The sequence below is a fragment of the Nannobrachium achirus genome, assembly GCF_963921795.1.
Source record: "Nannobrachium achirus genome assembly, chromosome: 9".
NCBI classification, from domain to species: domain Eukaryota; kingdom Metazoa; phylum Chordata; class Actinopteri; order Myctophiformes; family Myctophidae; genus Nannobrachium; species Nannobrachium achirus.
In genome coordinates, this window is record NC_137818.1 from 44,847,230 (window position 1) to 44,865,913 (window position 18,684).

Genomic DNA, 18,684 nt, shown 5'->3' on the forward strand with positions numbered 1-18,684 from the left:
TCATTAGAAGCATTTATATCTGTCTCCCTCCTTTAGCTATTATGTGAGGGTGCTGACAGCTCCAATTGTGTGTGTGTGTGTGTGTGTGTGTGTGTGTGCGCGTGCGTGCGTGCGTGCGTGCGTGCGTGCGTGCGTGCGTGCGTGAGTGAGTGAGTGAAAGAGAGAGCGCGTGCATGCAATGATGCATGGATACTCGTAGTGCAAGCACACAATTGCATGTACATGCATGCACAAGCACACACGCAAACACACACACACACACCCCAGATATGCTTGTGCAGGCTCGATTAGGTTGCAAATTGAGTGGCTCAGTGGTGGAGCCAACAGACAAGATTGTGAAATTCACTAGATCTGGATGAGCTGATCAAGGCAGTCAGAGGCATGTTAGAAAACACACACACACACACACACACACACACACACACACACACACACACACACACACACACACACACACACACACACACACACACACACACACACACACACACACACACACACACACACACACACACACACACACACAATTAAGGCCAGTGCACACCAATGCAACTCCGTGCATCATGCAACTACTTGCAACCATTATTCCCAATGGCAGTTGCAAGGAGTTGCATTGGTGTGGACTTGCAACTGTTGCAAGGAGCTGCGTTTGGCCTTTAAAGGGCCTACACCATGCTTTTAAAACTATATTTTTTGTATAAATATATGCTCAAAATTGAGTCTTAGACAGGTCTTAACCCTCAAACACACACTCTTTTCAAATCTTTTTTATTAAAGGTACAATGTCACAATGAGGCAGGTATAGTGATGGCACCCCAAATCACATTCCAATCACAACAATCATTGGTACAAAATAGCACAGGATCTGAGGCGATCACGGTACGTACACATTCAGTTGTAAGGAAGAGAAACCCTGCCCATAAGAGATAATAAAAGAAAACATTTTTCCCCATATACCCAATTTAGTGTCAAGCCCTCAAACACACACTCTGACCATTCCTTTTGTTTCTACTAGCTGTCCTATAATTAGGCTCTCAAGCTGCAATACCAAAACGGCCTTTGTTTGCTCAGGGGCGCATCTAGCGGGGTTTTTTCCTCTCCTCTCCAACGTTGACAACAAATATATTGGGCCAATTAAAAATAGGATAATGTTGCAGCTCTGATTATAGCCTACTGTAGGCCTATGTTGTATGATATAAGCCTACTGTCAAATGACACAGGGCGACCGTTGCTAGACCAGACATTAGAGAACGTTAATCTACATTAGACAATCAACCCCACCCGCATTGTATTTATGTATAATGTATAAAAATGTATGAAATATAACGGCCCATTTATTTATTTATTTTGGCGATAATGAACCATCTGCGCTGCAGATGAAAACGCTCCAACCAGGAGGAAGAGGAGCGGGTCGAGCGATCAGACCGAGCGTAGTTGCCCGACGTAGGTGCACCGTCTCGGGCTGCGCTCGCGGGCCGCTCGCGGGGCCCGGGAGCCCGGCTCGCTCGCCACACGAGCTCCGGGGATCGCGGGGCGCCCCGCGAGCGGCCCGCGAGCGCAGCCCGGAGACGGTGCACCTACGTCGGGCACCTACGCTCGGTCTGGTCGCTCGACCCGCTCCTCTTCCTCCTGGTTGGAGCGTTTTCATGGTTCATTATCGCCAAAAAACATTGTTCTACCATGAGAGATACGTAGTATGCAGTGAAGAAAAGAATATAGCCTGGTTTATGGGCTGTTATATAGCCGGGGATAATGAAAGGAAGGACCGGGGTGTTTTAGCTCACTCTAGCCGCGGACAGTGACAGAAGAGGCGGGCTGTGAAGCTCTCTCAAGCCGGGGACAGGGAGGGGAAAACCGGGGGTGGGACAGCGATAGGAGAGGCGGTCTATCACGGACACGGAGGAGGAGGGAAGGGGGTCCGATCGGCATGGACCCCCTGCGGGCCGGGGAGCAGCATGAGGAGGAGGAGGCCAGCGGCGGCCGCTTAGCGGCGCTGGGACTTGGAGCGGCCGGGGAGGAGGGAAGCTCCATGGGCGGCGGGGACACCGTCTGCTCCCTGCCCGGGGAGAGAGACCTGGGCAACGGGGGAACGGCGCGGGCCGGGGCTGGTTTGTGGTTTGTGGCAAAGGCAAAGCCAAGATTGATCTGGGCTTTTCTTCACAGCCACAGACAGGACCATTGCCATTAAAAATAGTCTTTTGTTTCCTTGATAGAAGGGACGAAGCTTGGGTCCTCGCAGTCTATAACGTCACATATATAGTGCAATCCAGGAACGTTAAGACTTCTCCTTGGACAAGTTGATAGCAAAAATGTTGATAGAATAAAAGAAGGAAATCACTCTGTCTACTATACAGGGAGGCAGAGTGAGAGCACTGAGTGAGCAGCCCCAGAACAGTAAGCCAGCTGCAGATGGAGGTGGAGGCTAAGCAAATTAGAAACAAATGAGGGGCTGGGTTTACAACAGTAGCTCTGGTTTTTACCTGAAGGGCGGGGGGGGGGGGGGGGAATCCGTGTGACGTCACACGGATCAACTCTCACAACAGCACTGTTCTGAGAACCCGTGGAAAGCTTTTCAACTCTGCCTTCCCAAAAACAGAGAAAGACACAATGGTCAGAAATAGGACTTTGTGAGGATAGAAGTAAGCAATTTACCCCGAGTGAGAGGACATTATGCTCTGATAATGTCCTGTGTGAGGGGGTGATCGGACGAGGCGAAGCCGAGTCCGATAACACCCTCACACAGGACATTATCAGAGCATAATGTCCGACCCCGAGTGGTAAATAGCTTTTCTACCACTTTTTTCCGTATACATGAAAGAAAACACATAGTTGTAACTTGCAAGGATATTAAGTTACAATCATTATTGCCTATAAAACTTCCGCGACGACAGCAAATAGTTCCACAAACAACATCTTCTACTCACCACCAGATGACGCCAACTCCATGCAGAGAAAGATGTCTAGCATACAGCTAAGCTAACGTCAGTTAGAAGGACCGTTCCGGCCGTAAATAGAGGCTGTTCGCTTCCAGAAAGGCATAGGTTCAGAGAAAAGGGGCTTTAAAGTTGGCGGATTGCATTGGATCCAAATAAATCGGCGACGTCGTACGCACGTTAGTAAACATAGGACCGCTACGACCGTCATATGTTGGTTGGGGGAAAGGTGTTCCGACTACCTCCTGAAGTCCCCGGATGTACACTGAGGCGCATTGATCTCGTCCTCACACAACTGCGGCGGTTGTTCTGCCATAACCTCCGGAATTTAGCCAATCAGAATCCAGTATTTGAACATGTGACTAGAAAAAGTGGTAGAAGGTGCCACTGGGACCCCAAAAAAAGGTTTTAAAATAGAAAAAGTGAAATTTCATGGTGTAGGTCCTTTAAAGACAGACCAAGTATAAAAAGAAAAAGTACCTCAAAATAGCAGTCAAGTACAGCGCTTGAGTATTATGAACTTAGTTACGGCCCGGGCGGCTGGCGTAGCTGTCCGGGCACCTACTGTAGGATGCTACCGCCTGTTTGTCGCGGGTTCGACTCCCGATCCCAACAACCTTTGCTGAGTGTCTATATCCCTCCCTCACCCCATTTCCTGTCAAAAGCTTTAAAAAGAAACGTGGTTACTTTCCACCACGTGGCCTCAGGTTCTTACCGTTGCGTCGGAGGACACTGCGTCCCGCCAGGCTGCCCCCTCTGAAGCCCACGGTGCTGCCGTGAGGTGTGATGATGTGGGAGCGCGGTGGAGGCAGCTCTCTGCCGCCGCTCTTCTTGGCGTCCATCGGGCATCCTGAAGACAGCAGAGACAGGAATGAACCATTTAAACCCAATAGTGTAGTCTAGTGAAAGTTGAGAGGCAATAGATTATTGCACCTATTAATTACCTGTATTATTACACTTATTTACATTTATTCATTTATCCTCATTTATTCATCGGGTGTACATTTCCATAATTATGTTTCGTTATTTCTCATTTGTTTGATTTTCAGTATTCAGAGTTTGTTGCGTTGGGAGGAAAAAGGATTTGGTCTCAGCAGTTCAGCTTTCTGCCCTGAATATCACAGGTTATAAAACAGTGAGCTAGCTTGCCACAGGGTTTATACGATCCTACACGGTGAACAAGATGGTTTTAAAGGAGCAAAGAAGATGAATGCAGAGGCCTGTCCACATAAGTGAGAAAAATAATAAAATTTGAAAGTTCGCTGTGTCCCTCTAACAATGGTTCTATTAACTTTGGTGGAAATGAGGGATCATAGACGCCTCTGGCTGAAGAATGTATTCCCCATGAAACATTGTAAAGTATAATTTTGTTACAAAGGCACAGTGTGGCGATCTTTCAAAAGTTCTGGCCATGACAATCTGGTCTTTCAACTCATCTTAGCTGTGGCACCTCTTCAGGTAACAAGCCAAAGTTTGATCTAAAGCCAGATTCTGCCATTTCACACAAGAAACAAAATCTATTTTCTTTTAGCCCCGAGGCACCTCTCGCTCTTTGAGGCCAGATTCGGAAAATGTGCATTTTTCACCACAGACAAGGGCTGTAACTGAAAGTTCAGGTCAATCAATGGCTTTAAAGCCTTTCGGTCTGAACCAATGTGCTGTATGGAGACACGGCCAGGTCTATTCATTAGAAAGGTTTGGACGCGGGCAGCTGGCAACATGCTAGGTGTCACGCTGACTGATGGCTACTATTGGCTGCACTGGACACTGTTTGGCCGAGCGGTCAGTGTGGAAAACAGCAGATAGGAGCTTCCAGGGCAAACATGCTAGATGTGGTGTGCTACCGGATGCTGTTAACCCATTTAGGCCTATGATTATTGAATGCTTTAACCAGTGAAAAATAGCAGATATACAAGCTCACAGCGCGGCACCGAGTGCCGCGCTGCGAGCTTGTAGATCTGCTATTTTTGAAAAAAGTCATGAAAATGTGTGCAAATCTTTGAATATATGTATTTTCAAAGCGAACGTTTGTAACTCAAATTTTGCTTCTGGGTGGTCCCTGGAACTAAATGTTTTGAGATGGGGGTCCGTGGCGAAATACATATCATTTTGGGGTTCCTTCACATGAAAAGGTTTGAGAACCACTGACATAGTAGTCTCTCAAGAACAGACTAACTGAGCTCCAGTTAAGTGAAAAGGACCTTTTCTTTGACGATGGCTAGCCAGATTGCCGACACAGAAACATGGGTTTTTCAAAAGACACTTATAGAATCGGGTCAAAATTCTAATGTTCACGACTTTTCAAAAATAGCAGATCTACGAGCTCGCAGCGCGGCACTCGGTGCCGCGCTGTGAGCTTGTATATCTGCTATTTTTCAATAGTTAAATCATAAAATAATGATACACAAAATGTGTACCCGTTCTAAATGGGTTAATTCCTTTTATCAGGTGGTGCTCATCACAGGCAAGCCTGAAAAATACACGCCATCATGAAATGCCAAAGAAGACGTTGATAACTCTCCACACTGTGTTCAATTGGAAGCCCTTCCTATAAATTTGAATATGGAAATCACACCAATGACTGTAAGCGGCTCTATGTCTTTGTACGAATAGCCAAGCTGTCAGCTTGGTGCTCCTACACAGTAAAACCCTAAGTGCTAATTCACCCATTTGTACCACTGAAAGTGTACAGATGGAACCAAATGGACCCTGACGGGGTCCATGTGGGATCCCTACTGAGGATTTTACTGTGTATGTCTTTGTACAGATAGCCAAACTGTCAGCATGGAGCTCCTATCTACTCGAACCTGCCCCTTGGCACGTTCGGGTGGTCGTGAGCCAAAGGCTCCCTTTGGCTCGCAACCCCTTCTGTCTCCGTTCCCTGCTCCGAAACAGCAGCACCCCACCGTTTGTTCGCCCTCCTTCTCAGGGGCCGGTGGGTGAGTAAACACTTCTGGGCACGCTCGTGGTGGACTGCAAACAATGATCGATTGCAGGTTCTCTTCTCCAGTGCCGGACAAACACTAATTCATTTAACACTGGAGTCCTACAAGATCATTGCTGCGGGGAGAGGCTCTGCACGCCACACGTAACCACAAGTAATGGAGGTATCGAGGATGCTGTTACTCATTCTGTGTTTCACAGTCACAGCCGTGAATATACTCCCAAAATAACACAGGTATTATAGTCAATGATAACTTTTAAGATTTATTTTTTGTATTTTAAAGCTTTGTTTCAGATACATAGGTCAGTGTAGAGAAAAGAGAGACATGAAAGACAAGACAAGACCACTAGTCTGCCTGAGGCTCCTTCAAAAATATATTCTTTTTCTAATTTAAGGGTATTCCTAAGCGGCTGCTTGCTACGCAGATCCTTTACACAATCTGCAAATCGGTTGATTGAGGTGGCAATTAAAACAAAAGGTTACATTGCCACAATGCTCCAGTCTCATTAAGAGTTTCTGGGCTTTGGGAAGTCTTAGCTTAACACGACAAATTGTCCCTCTTTAATTGTGGTGGGAGAGATTTCGGCATTTTGTTTAAAAAGGCTTTAGGACACATCACAGAGGACACTTGACGAAGTGAATCTCTGCGGTCGCAGCAATTAAGTGGCTTTATCGGCCGTAAAGTGACGTCTCTGCAAGTTGGTGAGAGTTGGAGGGGAAGTAAAAGCAGCCTCCATGTCTCTCAGAGACCAGACTCCTTTATCAACACCCTGATAATAGGCAGCGAGGAATGAGGGAGCTTCTGTTGCCATGCAAACAGACACAGACAGCACAATTCTGCAGATTAATGGGCGAGGTGTCTGCCTTCCCTTCAACATCCATCTCCTATCCCCGACCACTGAAGTCAACCCAAATATAAATGTCACATTTGCTTGAGTTATACTCCCCAGTACTACTGTGAAGACATTACTTTTGCCGCTGTATATAAACATCTCCGATCGATAACAAAGCTCATAGAGAGATCCCATTCCCAGCGCCTCATTACGAGCCTTTCAGGCCCACTTCCGGTTGGACGGGCATACTTTTATGATTGATGGGTTCCGGCAATAAGCCTGCAAGAACGTGATAAGACGAACGCGAGTCACTTAACGCCCACGAGCAAACAAATGGATCAGTGATGGACTGACTTTGCAACCCCCGTAGTTCGACGTGACCATTCAATCACGCTAATTAATTGACCGTGAGCGGAATTATCACATGGATCATCGGAAGGTAACGACTCAAGTGCCAATCCACGTCGACATGGACGCCTTGCTCGTATTTCACTCGCTAACTGTTTAATCACATTTGCAGGTTGGTTATCCTCCCCGCTGAAATTTAAGCTGACGCCCCGGCTTTGTGGTCCCAGGGGGCGTTCAGGCCTAAGCTGTCCGTCCAGAGCTGAGTAATTATTGTAGAGGGAGTGCCAAGGGCCAAACTCTTATCAGATTTATTGAGTAGCACTCGCCGTCGTACTACATTACATTACAATACCGTACCTCTCTTCCCCGCTCCCTCATCACTGCTCCGCTGGCAATACTTAGGGTATAAGGCCACAACAAAGCGCTGATTTAGTGGGTCCCCAAAACAAATGGGAGCAAGTGCCCGAGGGGGTTTCAGAATGGTCTGCGATGTTCGATTTCTCCTGCCTTCACGTTCCAGGCCAGCAGCCTTTCAGAATAAGCATATTCAGGTCTGGCCTGCAGCGTAGACGGCCACAGCTTCTAATGAGCGCGACAAATTGTGCGTGCGTGCACCCTTCGGGCAAAAGCACATGGTCTTAATTCACCCTGCTAAAGTATTTTGTCAGGCGGATTTCATTGACATTCTGTTCCAATAGGTGTGCTTTGGGCAAGAGTCCCCTCTCCCGCAGCAGCTGTGGGTTTCTCTAAGGCTTATCAGGCCACTGCAGATGAGAACTGTGTGTGCGTGTGCGTGTGTGCGTGTGTGCGTGTGTGTGTGTGTGTGTGTGTGTGTGTGTGTGTGTGTGTGTGTGTGAGAGAGAGAGAGAGAGAGAGAGAGAGAGAGAGAGGGGAAGACGCCGCAAAAGGCTGTGTGGACTTTACACATGTCATATTTTTGTCATTTATGCTCTCTGCAGGTGTGGGATACATGGTTGCGTGTGTGCTGTATGCGAGTAGAAAAAGCTAGATTACGGTAGGCATTTGGTATCTGTAATGGGATATATGCCGCTGAAGTTCGATGTTATTATTATTTTTTATTTTTTTCTGATGCCAAGGTAGTAGCATGAGTTGTCACTCCAAGCTGTCACCCAAAACAGGACTGGATCACAAGCAATAAGGTGGGATGACATCTCCTCAAAAGCCCATCACACGGCACTGTGGCTGGTGCATAGCCGCAGGCAGAAGCAGAACACCAGTCAGAGCTGTTCTGGATTGAGTTCAATGGCCTATAGGAGGCTAAGCTCTGGTACAACGTCCTCGTTCAGCTAAAATAAGCCAGGTGTCAACGTGTCTGACACCTGCCAGTCATGTCATCGTAGTGAGATTGTAAGTATAATATGACAGGGCCAGTTGGACAAGGATTGATTTTGTCTCAAAGCAAATAAAAAATAAAAAAGTCGATGTGAAATAAGCTTGTCATTGTTTGTCCTGTGTCTCCGCCATATTGACGCAACCTAGCTGGTTTTTACAAGGGTCTACGTGTGGTGTACATTCTCATGGTTAAATTAACACATTTTACTGTGCTATAAGCAAAACATAGATGGGCAACAAAGAGGGCATGACCTGTGAGCCTCATATCGTCGTTGTCGGGTGGAAACCTTGTATGTCCAAAACCGTTCGTTTCGTATTTATCATTTTAAAAATGATTTAAACTAGTGAAAACGCCTCGCACCACGAGGCGTTGTGTGCTTGTAGATCTGCTGTTTTCACTACTTTTGTGCAACGGCCTTGTATGGTGAACCAGGGCTTTACTTTGCGAAAAAATGTACACATTTGAAAGTTGTGAGATACAAGGTTTCTGCCCGACAGTGACGATATTCAGCTTTAACCACTTAAGCCCTACTCATTGACCGGGGTCTGTACTTGAACAGCTCCTTTTCCTCCCTACACAAATACTCGCCGAACATAGTTCATCAACAAGCTTGTAAATCTGAATCTAAATCCCCGAATAGGGACACTAGGATTCAGACGATTTCAACGAAACAGCAGGTGGATCTAATATTTATTTCCCTCAGCATTGGTGAATTTCCAAACTGAGCAGTACTCTCCCTTTAGGGGACCAAAACCTTATCCAACAGTAAAGCATGCCACAATGTTACATTATGCAGGTAGGGCCTTTCAAGCTATTAAGCACGGTTGCTTTATAGAAATGATTGAATGGACCTGACAGCATATATCATTACCATTTAATTAATTACTTGTCAATCCCACCTCATCATAATTAAAAAGGATATTATTTGGTGTTTCGCTCTTTGTCATTTGGCTATGACGTTCTGTCACTCACCGTTTCCAATAAAGGCTAATTCTGATGAATTCCCACCAGGGCCAAAGTACAGACATGATTAATAGCACGCATGCTTGAAACACATTAAACTCAAAAAGAGAGAAAGCATTGGTGTAGGTTTGCTTCTTGAAATATTATTGCAGAGTATAAGTAGCTATAACCAAATCATTTTAGTGAAATCTTTTTTATCAACTGCTTTCAACCTGGCGTCCCCTATTTTGGGCATGTCACTATACCAACAAATAAATAAAAATAGTGACAATCTCACAACATGGCGCATTTGTGAGTCACCATATTGTATGACAAAATCTAACCTGGACCTGAGGCCTTCAAAATCCTGACCTAAGTTCTCTGAAAAACTTGGCCAATGTGACCCTGGGCATACAACAAACCTGTTGTACAAACAAACACTTTGTGCCAAGATGTAGGCCAGATAGGCCAGATGTAGGCCACGCTTCAGAGGCCGGACATTTTTTGGTGCCCGGACAAAGCCAAATGTTCCAGAGCACCGCTCAAAAATGAATGCTGTATAGCAACAACTACACAAAAAGGGGTTCCCGAATTGAAAGGTATAATACTGTAACACATGTTCCAGGTGGTTACTATAGTGGCTACAACCATGATGCTGATGCCAATGCATTGCTGCTTATAAATAGGCACATTAATCCAAATGAGCAAAACCGGTTCAACAGAAATATAAGTAACTGTTGCTCATGTGCCAATGCCTAACATGTCCATTGTCCCTCTTTCTCTCCTAGTTCTCTGAGCTCACACCCCAGCATACCAATCCACGCACCATAGAAACAACCTGGCCATGGTCTGCTAACCCCTCTGTCTGTCTGGAAGAAAGCGCATGTGGGTGAATGCATAGTACATGCACAGAGCAAGTGATGCTGTGTGTGCATGCATGCGCGCGCGTGTGCGTGCGCGGCCGATGGCTGTGCGTGCTTGTTTGAATGCGTTCATGTGTGTGTCTTGGCCAGCAAATCCCTGTCAGACTCTTGCGCAATCTGTCTCAGTGTGGGTAAAAGTCCTCATTCCTTAGGCTTTTCTTCAGCAAACACTAATGACTACGCCTCGCACCCCCTCACCGCCATGCAAATATCACCACCTATCCATTACACCTTGATGAGAGACAGACAATGACAGAGATGTGGGTGTGGGGGGGGCAGAGAGAGAGAGAGGGGGAGAGAGAGAGAGAGAGAGAGAGAGAGAGAGAGAGAGAGAGAGAGAGAAATGGACAACATACAGTACGGTAGGGGAGGTGAAGGTGCCAGAGAGGTGAGCGGAACAAAGAAATGAATCGAAGAGAGAGGGGAGGGGCAGAGAGGTGGGGGAGATGGAAATGGACAATATACTGTAGGGAAGGTGAAGGTTGCAAGAGAGGTGAGCAGGGGGGAAAAAAAGAGATGAATAGAAAGAAAAAGCTCTGCGAGAAACAGAGACAGAGAGAGAGAAAAGGACAAAGACTGAACTGGGGCGCTGTGGTGAAGGTGAATTTGGCTGAAGGACTGACAGACAGGAGAAAGCACTCACCCAACCCGTCTCCCTCTGCGGCGGAATTGATTCGGGGGCTGTCAGCTGGGAGGCACCAGGCGCGGCCCGGGGCCTGATGGATATCTAACTCCTTGATTGAAATTTACATGCCAGATACTCTCCTAATAACTCACCACGCTCTCGCCCTGCTTTGGGTGATGAAGAGGCGAAGAGAGAGCAAGAGAGAAAGAGAGAGAGAGCTAGAGAACGCGTGGGCACACCGACGTATCTTAAGCTAGCAACATTGGGATGGCGCGGAGCTTCCAAGGCCCACGAGACCGATGCATTGTTTATGAGAGGGGGGGAAACGTCGTCTCTCCGCCTGAATAACGGCAAGGAGACCACTATCGCACCACAATGCCTTGTTGAGGACAGATGGTATGACATCATTGACCATCAAGTGTGACACCAGTCACACCACCCAGTGACCCACGTACAGTACGACTCCATAAGTGTTTTGACCTAAAGCCTAACACAAACTCCTTACCCCCCACCAGTAACCCTGCCTAACCTCACAGAAGCAGTGACTAAACTAAAATAAACTAAGAAAAAACAAAACCATAACCTAAACAGACATTCGTCTAACCACAAACAAAAGTGACAACACATCTAGTGAAACAGTGGAAGGATTGTTCGTTATGACACTCATTTTGAATTTGTGAAGACAGTGCTTTTCTATTAGTATTATATGTATACGTTTCTCCCCAATTTAGTAATTGATTCCTCCCCACACACATCTCTGAGTGTTGTCACTGCTGTTGTACTGTCCTACTGGCTCACCTGCCAGTGAGGCCTCCCCACCAGGAGGATGTAGAGCCTTCATCCTACTCTTCCTACCCAACACTCCCTGCTGACTGCTGCCCCAGCCTGTAGGAGTACAGTATGTGCAGTGACGAATATCACCCTCCCCGGGGGAGGAGAGTGATATTAGTCCACACGGGCCAATTGTGTTTGTGTAGACATTTGACAAAGCCGGATGCACAGCAATTCGAACCCCCAGACTCTGCAGTGGTGGGCAGGTACTTAACCATTGCGTCACCTGAGGGAGATACTATACTTTTCAGAGGATATATACTATATAACTATGAACCATTGTGAGAAGAGTTCAGATCTTATGCAACAAACAAAAATGACTGACTAATGGGGTCAGATGACCCCTCTGACTTGAACTGGCCCTCTCAGCAGTTCATTAGCAACAGATAGCCTTGGTGGCATAAAAACTGCAACAAAAGCTACGAAGGACACTCGTGCTACCCGCTTGCCTCCTTTTTCCATACCGCTCCACCTAGCCCCCACCCCCGCTAGCCCCCACCCCCGCCTCCCCGCTCTCCCTCCTCTGTCCCACCGTCCCAGTCCACAGCGCACACGTGTGAGTTTTACATTATAGACATGCAATTGATCACAGCACAATAGAAAATAACAAATGTGTGCTGTAATAGCAATAAAATGACAACATGGCTATTTTATAGCGTCATTCCCACCGGGTAAAAATAGCGTTTTAAAAACAAATTCTCAACTAAAGAGGGTGATGGCATCATGCAGTGCGCATCGCGGCCGAAATTGATTAGCTTATGACTTTAGTGTTTTATAATAGACTAATAATCAAAATCTAAAAAGTAACTAGTAAATAAAGCGTCATGTTGTCAACAGCAGGACAACAGGACGGCAGTAGACGGCAGTTGTTGTTAATTATCGATATAGTTATCTTTATCGCCGCTTAATTATGTTCTATTTGTAATTGTTTTCACAGAGAAGCGCCTCTCTTTCCCCTTGTTAGTGAGCGCCGTGTTTTGCTTCATTTCATTTCATTTTGTTCCGAGTGCAAGGGTCAAAATCTAAAAAGTAGTCTAACTATAGTAAATAAAGCATCATGTTGTCAGCAGCAGGACTTTTTCTTCGTTCCATTTCCTTCTGAGTGAGGTCTTGGACAGAGAGGGAGAATGGGGAGGCGGGGGTTAGCGGGGGTGGGGGCTAGGTGGAGCGGTATGGAAAAAGGAGGCAAGCGTGCTACCCACTTCTGCCAACCTGGCAAAGCCGTGGATTCATGTAGCAAATTGGGCTCGTTCATCAGTGGCCAATGTCAAGATCCATAATATGAAGGATCATCTGCTCATATCCATTATCACTGGAGATAGGAGCGATCAACGGGCCTATTGAGTTTTAAAACCTTTCTATTCATAGACCATTTACTGCACCAACTTTGCCCATTATTATTCTCAATTGCACAGTTAAAAAAATATAAAAATAAATCTTTGCCTCCTGGAGAAGCTCCAGGTTTAGTCATTTCTCTCCATTATCTCCAGTGAGCGTTGTCATTCCAGAGGCTCATACACCCAGCCGGCGGCACCGTTGATCGCTCATGCGGAACAACTTACGTACGTGTCAGTAAAGTGTCACACACACCCATTCAGAATGCCAACCCAAATGTCAAAAACTGATGGGAAATGAGGACAATTTGAAGCTTCGCTTTCTTTCTCTTTTTTTGTCAAAAACATTTTTTTTTTCTCTTTCCTTTTTCAAGTCAGTTGTTGGAGAGGTGCAGAATGCAGCCAGGGCTGTGCTGTGAAGCGTCGCCGTGATCAGTCAAGAGGCACCACAGGCAGAGTGTCCTGTCTCTTCCCTGTCGTCCTCTGTTGTATTGTTGCATTTAAAGTCGGAGTCATCAATAATCTCTCCTCCACACATTCAAACAATGAGGAGAGTCATCGGACCGGAACGTCCCGATTGTCTGCCAACAAATAAGGCCCACTGGGTCAAGGCCATGCCTTTGTTTTACGTCCCCAGAGGTCCCACTCAGCGCTGTGTGTGTTCTTTTTGTTGTCGTATCTCGGCTTCGTCTCGCGTGATCCCCGCTACGTGCTGATGCACACATCCACAGGATCAACATAAACGAAAAACAGACAATACACAATTTCCCTTCCGGGATCAATAAAGTTATTTTTGTTTTGTTTGAGTTTTGCCTCTGAGAAAACTGTGAAGTCCTTACCGATGTTGCCTGTTCGCACGTGCAGCCGGCCCCGGACGAGGGTGTGAACGTTGAGGGGTGGCGCGGGGGACCTCTGCCGGCCAGGCTCGCCGCTACTCGTCAGCAGGGTGTCCTCGCCCACGTAGTCGGTGGTCAGTACCTCCACCTCGTGGAGGGCCTGCACTGCCGAGCGGCCCTGGCGCAACATGTGCTGTGGAAGCGGAATGGACAGAAGGTAATGGAGGCGATGCAAACACACGCAAGCACAGGATGACCTGGAAAACAGATCAGTGGTTCCCTAAAATGTTTTATCCTCGGAGTCTGACGAAAGCCGAGACCCCAGGACGCATGCATGCACGTGCAAAAGTTGACCTGATGGTGGTGCCAATGTGAAAAGGGTGGCATTTGTTCCTCGAGTGGGAATGTACACCGCAATCGGACGCTGCGTTCATGATATGCAACATTTTGTTCACAACGGGCCACCCCTCAGCTGTGTTGATTACATGACTATATAGATATTGTGCACCGAATTGCGTGGCAAATGTTTTTCCTTGGCTTCCAGAGAGTGTACATACAATGTTTTACAGGGTTCTTTGCATTTATAGGTACAAAACACTAATCAACCTGTTATATTGCCACCCTGAGGCTAATTTGAAAATTTCCAAGTGGCATTTATTCCTTGGCCTAGTGTGTAAAATGTCATGGAAATCGCATGCTGTGTTCATGATTAGAGGCATTTTGTTCAAAACTGAGCATTCCTGCAAACCTTGGAAGCCAATCTTAGACAAGCAGGATGGAATATGAAAAGACCCGTTTCGTGTTATGACTATAGAGATACTGATATGTGTGAATGTTTGGACAAAATCTGTATTCTGTCCAAAAATGTATTTGCACAAATCTGCCTCCTGGTGGCGCTATAAGAGGCCCATGTGAAAAATGTGGGGCAGATGTTCTGCTCTGGTACCAAAAGTGCCTTTTGGCCTGGTGGAGACAATTAATACCTAAAAAACAATTTGAAATATTTGACAAATCCTGAAAAGCTTTGAACTGCGAAAAATAGTCAGTAACCCTTCCGTCTCAAAGCACACAAGAACTCACCCAACACAACCCCCAGACCAGACCTGTACCAGATTACACGCATGCACACAAAAAAAAACAAGACCCAGACGATAAGCGGAACTCTACAAGCAGTCAAGCGGACAAACAGAAGGGAAGGAGAACAAGAAATGTGTGCAAGTGCACAGAAAAATCCTCAGTGTCAATTTAACATGGGAGTGTAGAGGAAACAGACCATTTTTACACACCAAGTTAAATCAACACTGAGGATGTTTTCAGCGTGAGGGGACAGAGGGAGGTGGAATCAGATTAAACCGGGTGCTAAATGAACAGTGCTGAGGCGTAAAGATAAAGTAAAGAACAGCTGCGTCAGATGAAAACCAATGCCACATACTGTACTGTACTGGCAAGAGAGACATTTAAGTCCAATGAATAAAAAATGGTGTTGAGCAGAGGAAGGCTGAAACAAGCCTTTAATCTGCAGCTTGTTTATTTAACCAATTTAGGCCTAGAATTATTGAATGCTTTAACCAGTGAAAAATAGCAGATATACAAGCTCACAGCGCGGCACAGAGTGCCGCGCTGTGAGCTTGTAGATCTGCTATTTTTGAAAAAGTCGTGAAAATGTGTGCAAATCTTTGAATATATGTATTTTTTAACGTTTGTTGTAACTCAAATTTTGCTTCTGGGTGGTCCCTGGAACTAAATATTTTGAGATGGGGTCCGTGGCCAAATACATATCATTTTGGGGGTCCTTCACATGAAAAAGTCTGAGACCCACTGACATAGTAGTCTCTCAAGAACAGACCAACTGAGCTCCAGTTAAGTGAAAAGGACCTTTTCTTTGACGATGGCTAGCCAGATTGCTGACAGAAACATAGGGTTTTTCAAAACACCTTAGAAGGATTCAAAAGACACTTATAGAATCGGGTCAAAATTCTAATTTTCACGATTTTTCAAAAATAGCAGATCTACAAGCTTGCAGCGCGGCACTCGGTGCCGCGCTGTGAGCTTGTATATCTGCTATTTTTCAATAGTTAAAGCATAAAATAATGATACACTATAATGAGTACCCGTTCTAAACGGGTTAATAGGATAAAATAAACAAAACCGATAAGAACTCCAGTATAGCCCTTAATCGTTGGTCAGGGGTCCAACATGAAGAACTCCCGGCACAAAGGCAGCTGTGTGTTTGTCGGAGAGAAGGCAGCCCCTCTGAGTAATGCCCTGCAGCGCCTCGGCTGTTTCATGTTTAAAAATCCAAACGTGCGGGGCTGTCTCCTCGTCTTACTCACGCCATTCTCTTTGAACAAAAAACCACAGCATTTGCATACTTCCTAAGCGTAATAGCTGACGACGTACTGAGTGGAATGCTGAAGCGAATTCATTTCAATTACTCTGAGCATGTGCATTAGCTTGCCCGAGGACGGGAAGTGGGTGCGCGATTGCCCGTTTCAAAGCACTCCCCACTTAGTTCCACGGAGCCAAGCAACATCAATAGACTACGGGAAAACAAATGAATTCGTTGCGAGGAATAATTAGAAAGATCTGTTATCCGTGCCAAGTATTTGGACATGCTTTCTAGCTTAGCCTGTTTTTTCCAGGCATGGGGAAAAAAGGCAGGCATCGCAGACACAGCTCTGAAAGAACTGCAGACAAAAATGGAACTGGGATCAATGCAGAGAGGGAAAAAGTTTTGTTGACTGTGTTTTTGTTTGCGGGGTAATTATGGTTTGGTTCGCCATCTGCTCCTATTTTCAGTCCCATTGCAGGCAATATCAAAAACAGTAGATATTACAGTAAAAGCACTACTTCTGAACTATTTCTAAAATACGTATTTGTTTTCGAGGAACCGCAGGTGGTAATATCTAAACCGTTTCAACCTGGTTTTTCAACATGTCATTATAGTCGCACTGTAACACCATGTGACACTTTTTTTTGTTTTTTTTGCTATCTGTCATACGATGAAGTATATAGGGCGGAAGTGGTTAACAGCAATGGTGGTTTGACACTGAAGTGGGTACAGAGTGAGCGCTGTACTTGGGAAGGGGACATGTACTGTACCTTGAGCTCGATGGCTGTGGAACCGATAAGGAGCAGAGAGCTGCTGTCCCAGATGTCCACCTGCATGGTGTGAAGGGCCAGGTAGCGCAGGAACCAACGCTTCTCTCCGGGTCGCAGGAAGGACTCGTCCACCAGGAACTGGACCTGCAGCCCTGGGCAGCCTGCGTGTCACATAGGAGATGGTGACTATGGACCATGAACTATGGTTCTATGCATTACAGTAAGCAAGCAAGCAAGCACACGCACACAAACACACACACACACACACACACACACACACACACACACACACACACACACACACGCGTGCGCGCACACACACACCAAGCTCGCTCAAACTTGTACAGTAGTCTGGCTCCTACATCCGCACAAACCTTTGTATGCAATCATGCCAATGTTATAATTCAAGCAAATCCACACAAACACACACAAGGCCACAGACACACAATAACTTGTGCATAAGCAAATGCACACATACAGAAAGAAAAGCCATGTGCAATAGGCAAACAATGGAGAGCTGAAACAGTTTTGTATTCAGAACGTCATCCATTATGTGCAACAGCAGCATCAACAACAGGAAGTGTGTTTCCTGCTATTGCGAAATTCCATTTATTTTCATAATATGCTTACCAGTTTGGAATGACCAATGCTGTATAGACTGATTTTAAAGAGCACCAACATACTCCCAATACATTTTATAAAAATGATAGTTGTTCATAAGAAGGTCTGTTTGTCTGTCTGTCTGTCTTTCTGTCCAAAGCTATACTGTAATTGCAAACTGCTGGATAGATCAGCGCCAAATGTCTTGCCCACACTGCTAGTAGGCAGTGTGGCTTTTTTTTTGGGGGGGGGGGGGGGGGGGGGCTTTTATGCCTTTATTGATAGGACAGTAGACTGACAGGAAACGCAGAGAGAGATGGGGAGTGACACGCGGCAAAAGTCGTCCGGATCGGGAATCGAAACGGCGACACCGCCAGGCATCCAAAGCCTAAGTGGTATGCACCTGGACCAGTAGACCAGCGGGTCTACATGGATAACCTTTTAAGATTTGATAACTAAGGAATTTGGACGTGGCACTAGGCCAGACACCAGAGGGGACTGTGAGGTCCATCGTAGGCAGACCACATTTGGACAGAAAGTCCTCTCCAAACCAACATCCTGACATAGGTGTACAGAAAAACACACACACTCATGCAGGGAGTTTAATTTCCAAAAGACGAATGCTGAACACATCCAAAAGTAATCACAGTCTATTTTATTTTATTTTGGTTTATTTGATGTTTTCCACATTTCCGTCTGTATACTGTTCCTTTCTCACTGCTAACTCCTACAGTTGGTCCTATAGGGAGACTAGACCATAATCCTTTTTGATAAGGGTGATGTCAAGGCTGAGTTTTAGTGGGCTGAGAAGACATAGGAGGTACAAACTATTTTTCCCAGTTTCACGCCCCAATGAACAGGCGCCCTGAACAAACCCACAGGAGTCACTAGTACAGCATCAAAGATCACCCTCCCTGCCCGGCTTCCCTTCCTTGAACACTGCCAATTGTGTTCGTTGGAACACTTAGCCAAGCTGCGAAGGTCAGGACACGAACCCCTAGTCTCTGTGGTGGTTGGCTGGAACTTTACCCCTGTACCACCCGAGCGCCCTGTCTATTTCATTTTCATCAAGTCCATTC

At 46.1% G+C, this 18,684-nt stretch overlaps 1 protein-coding gene across 1 annotated transcript in view; it reads right to left on the minus strand.

Moving 5' to 3' along the window:
- Positions 1–18,684, minus strand: part of nphp4 (nephronophthisis 4) — a gene marked incomplete at both ends in the record, with an annotated part of 228,353 nt that overhangs the window by 34,265 nt on the left and 175,404 nt on the right. The window contains 3 exons of the mRNA XM_080732808.1: positions 3,649–3,783; positions 13,907–14,096; positions 17,006–17,166. Of these exons, the coding sequence (XP_080588934.1) occupies positions 3,649–3,783; positions 13,907–14,096; positions 17,006–17,166 (486 nt within the window). The remainder of the gene's footprint in view (positions 1–3,648; positions 3,784–13,906; positions 14,097–17,005; positions 17,167–18,684) is intronic.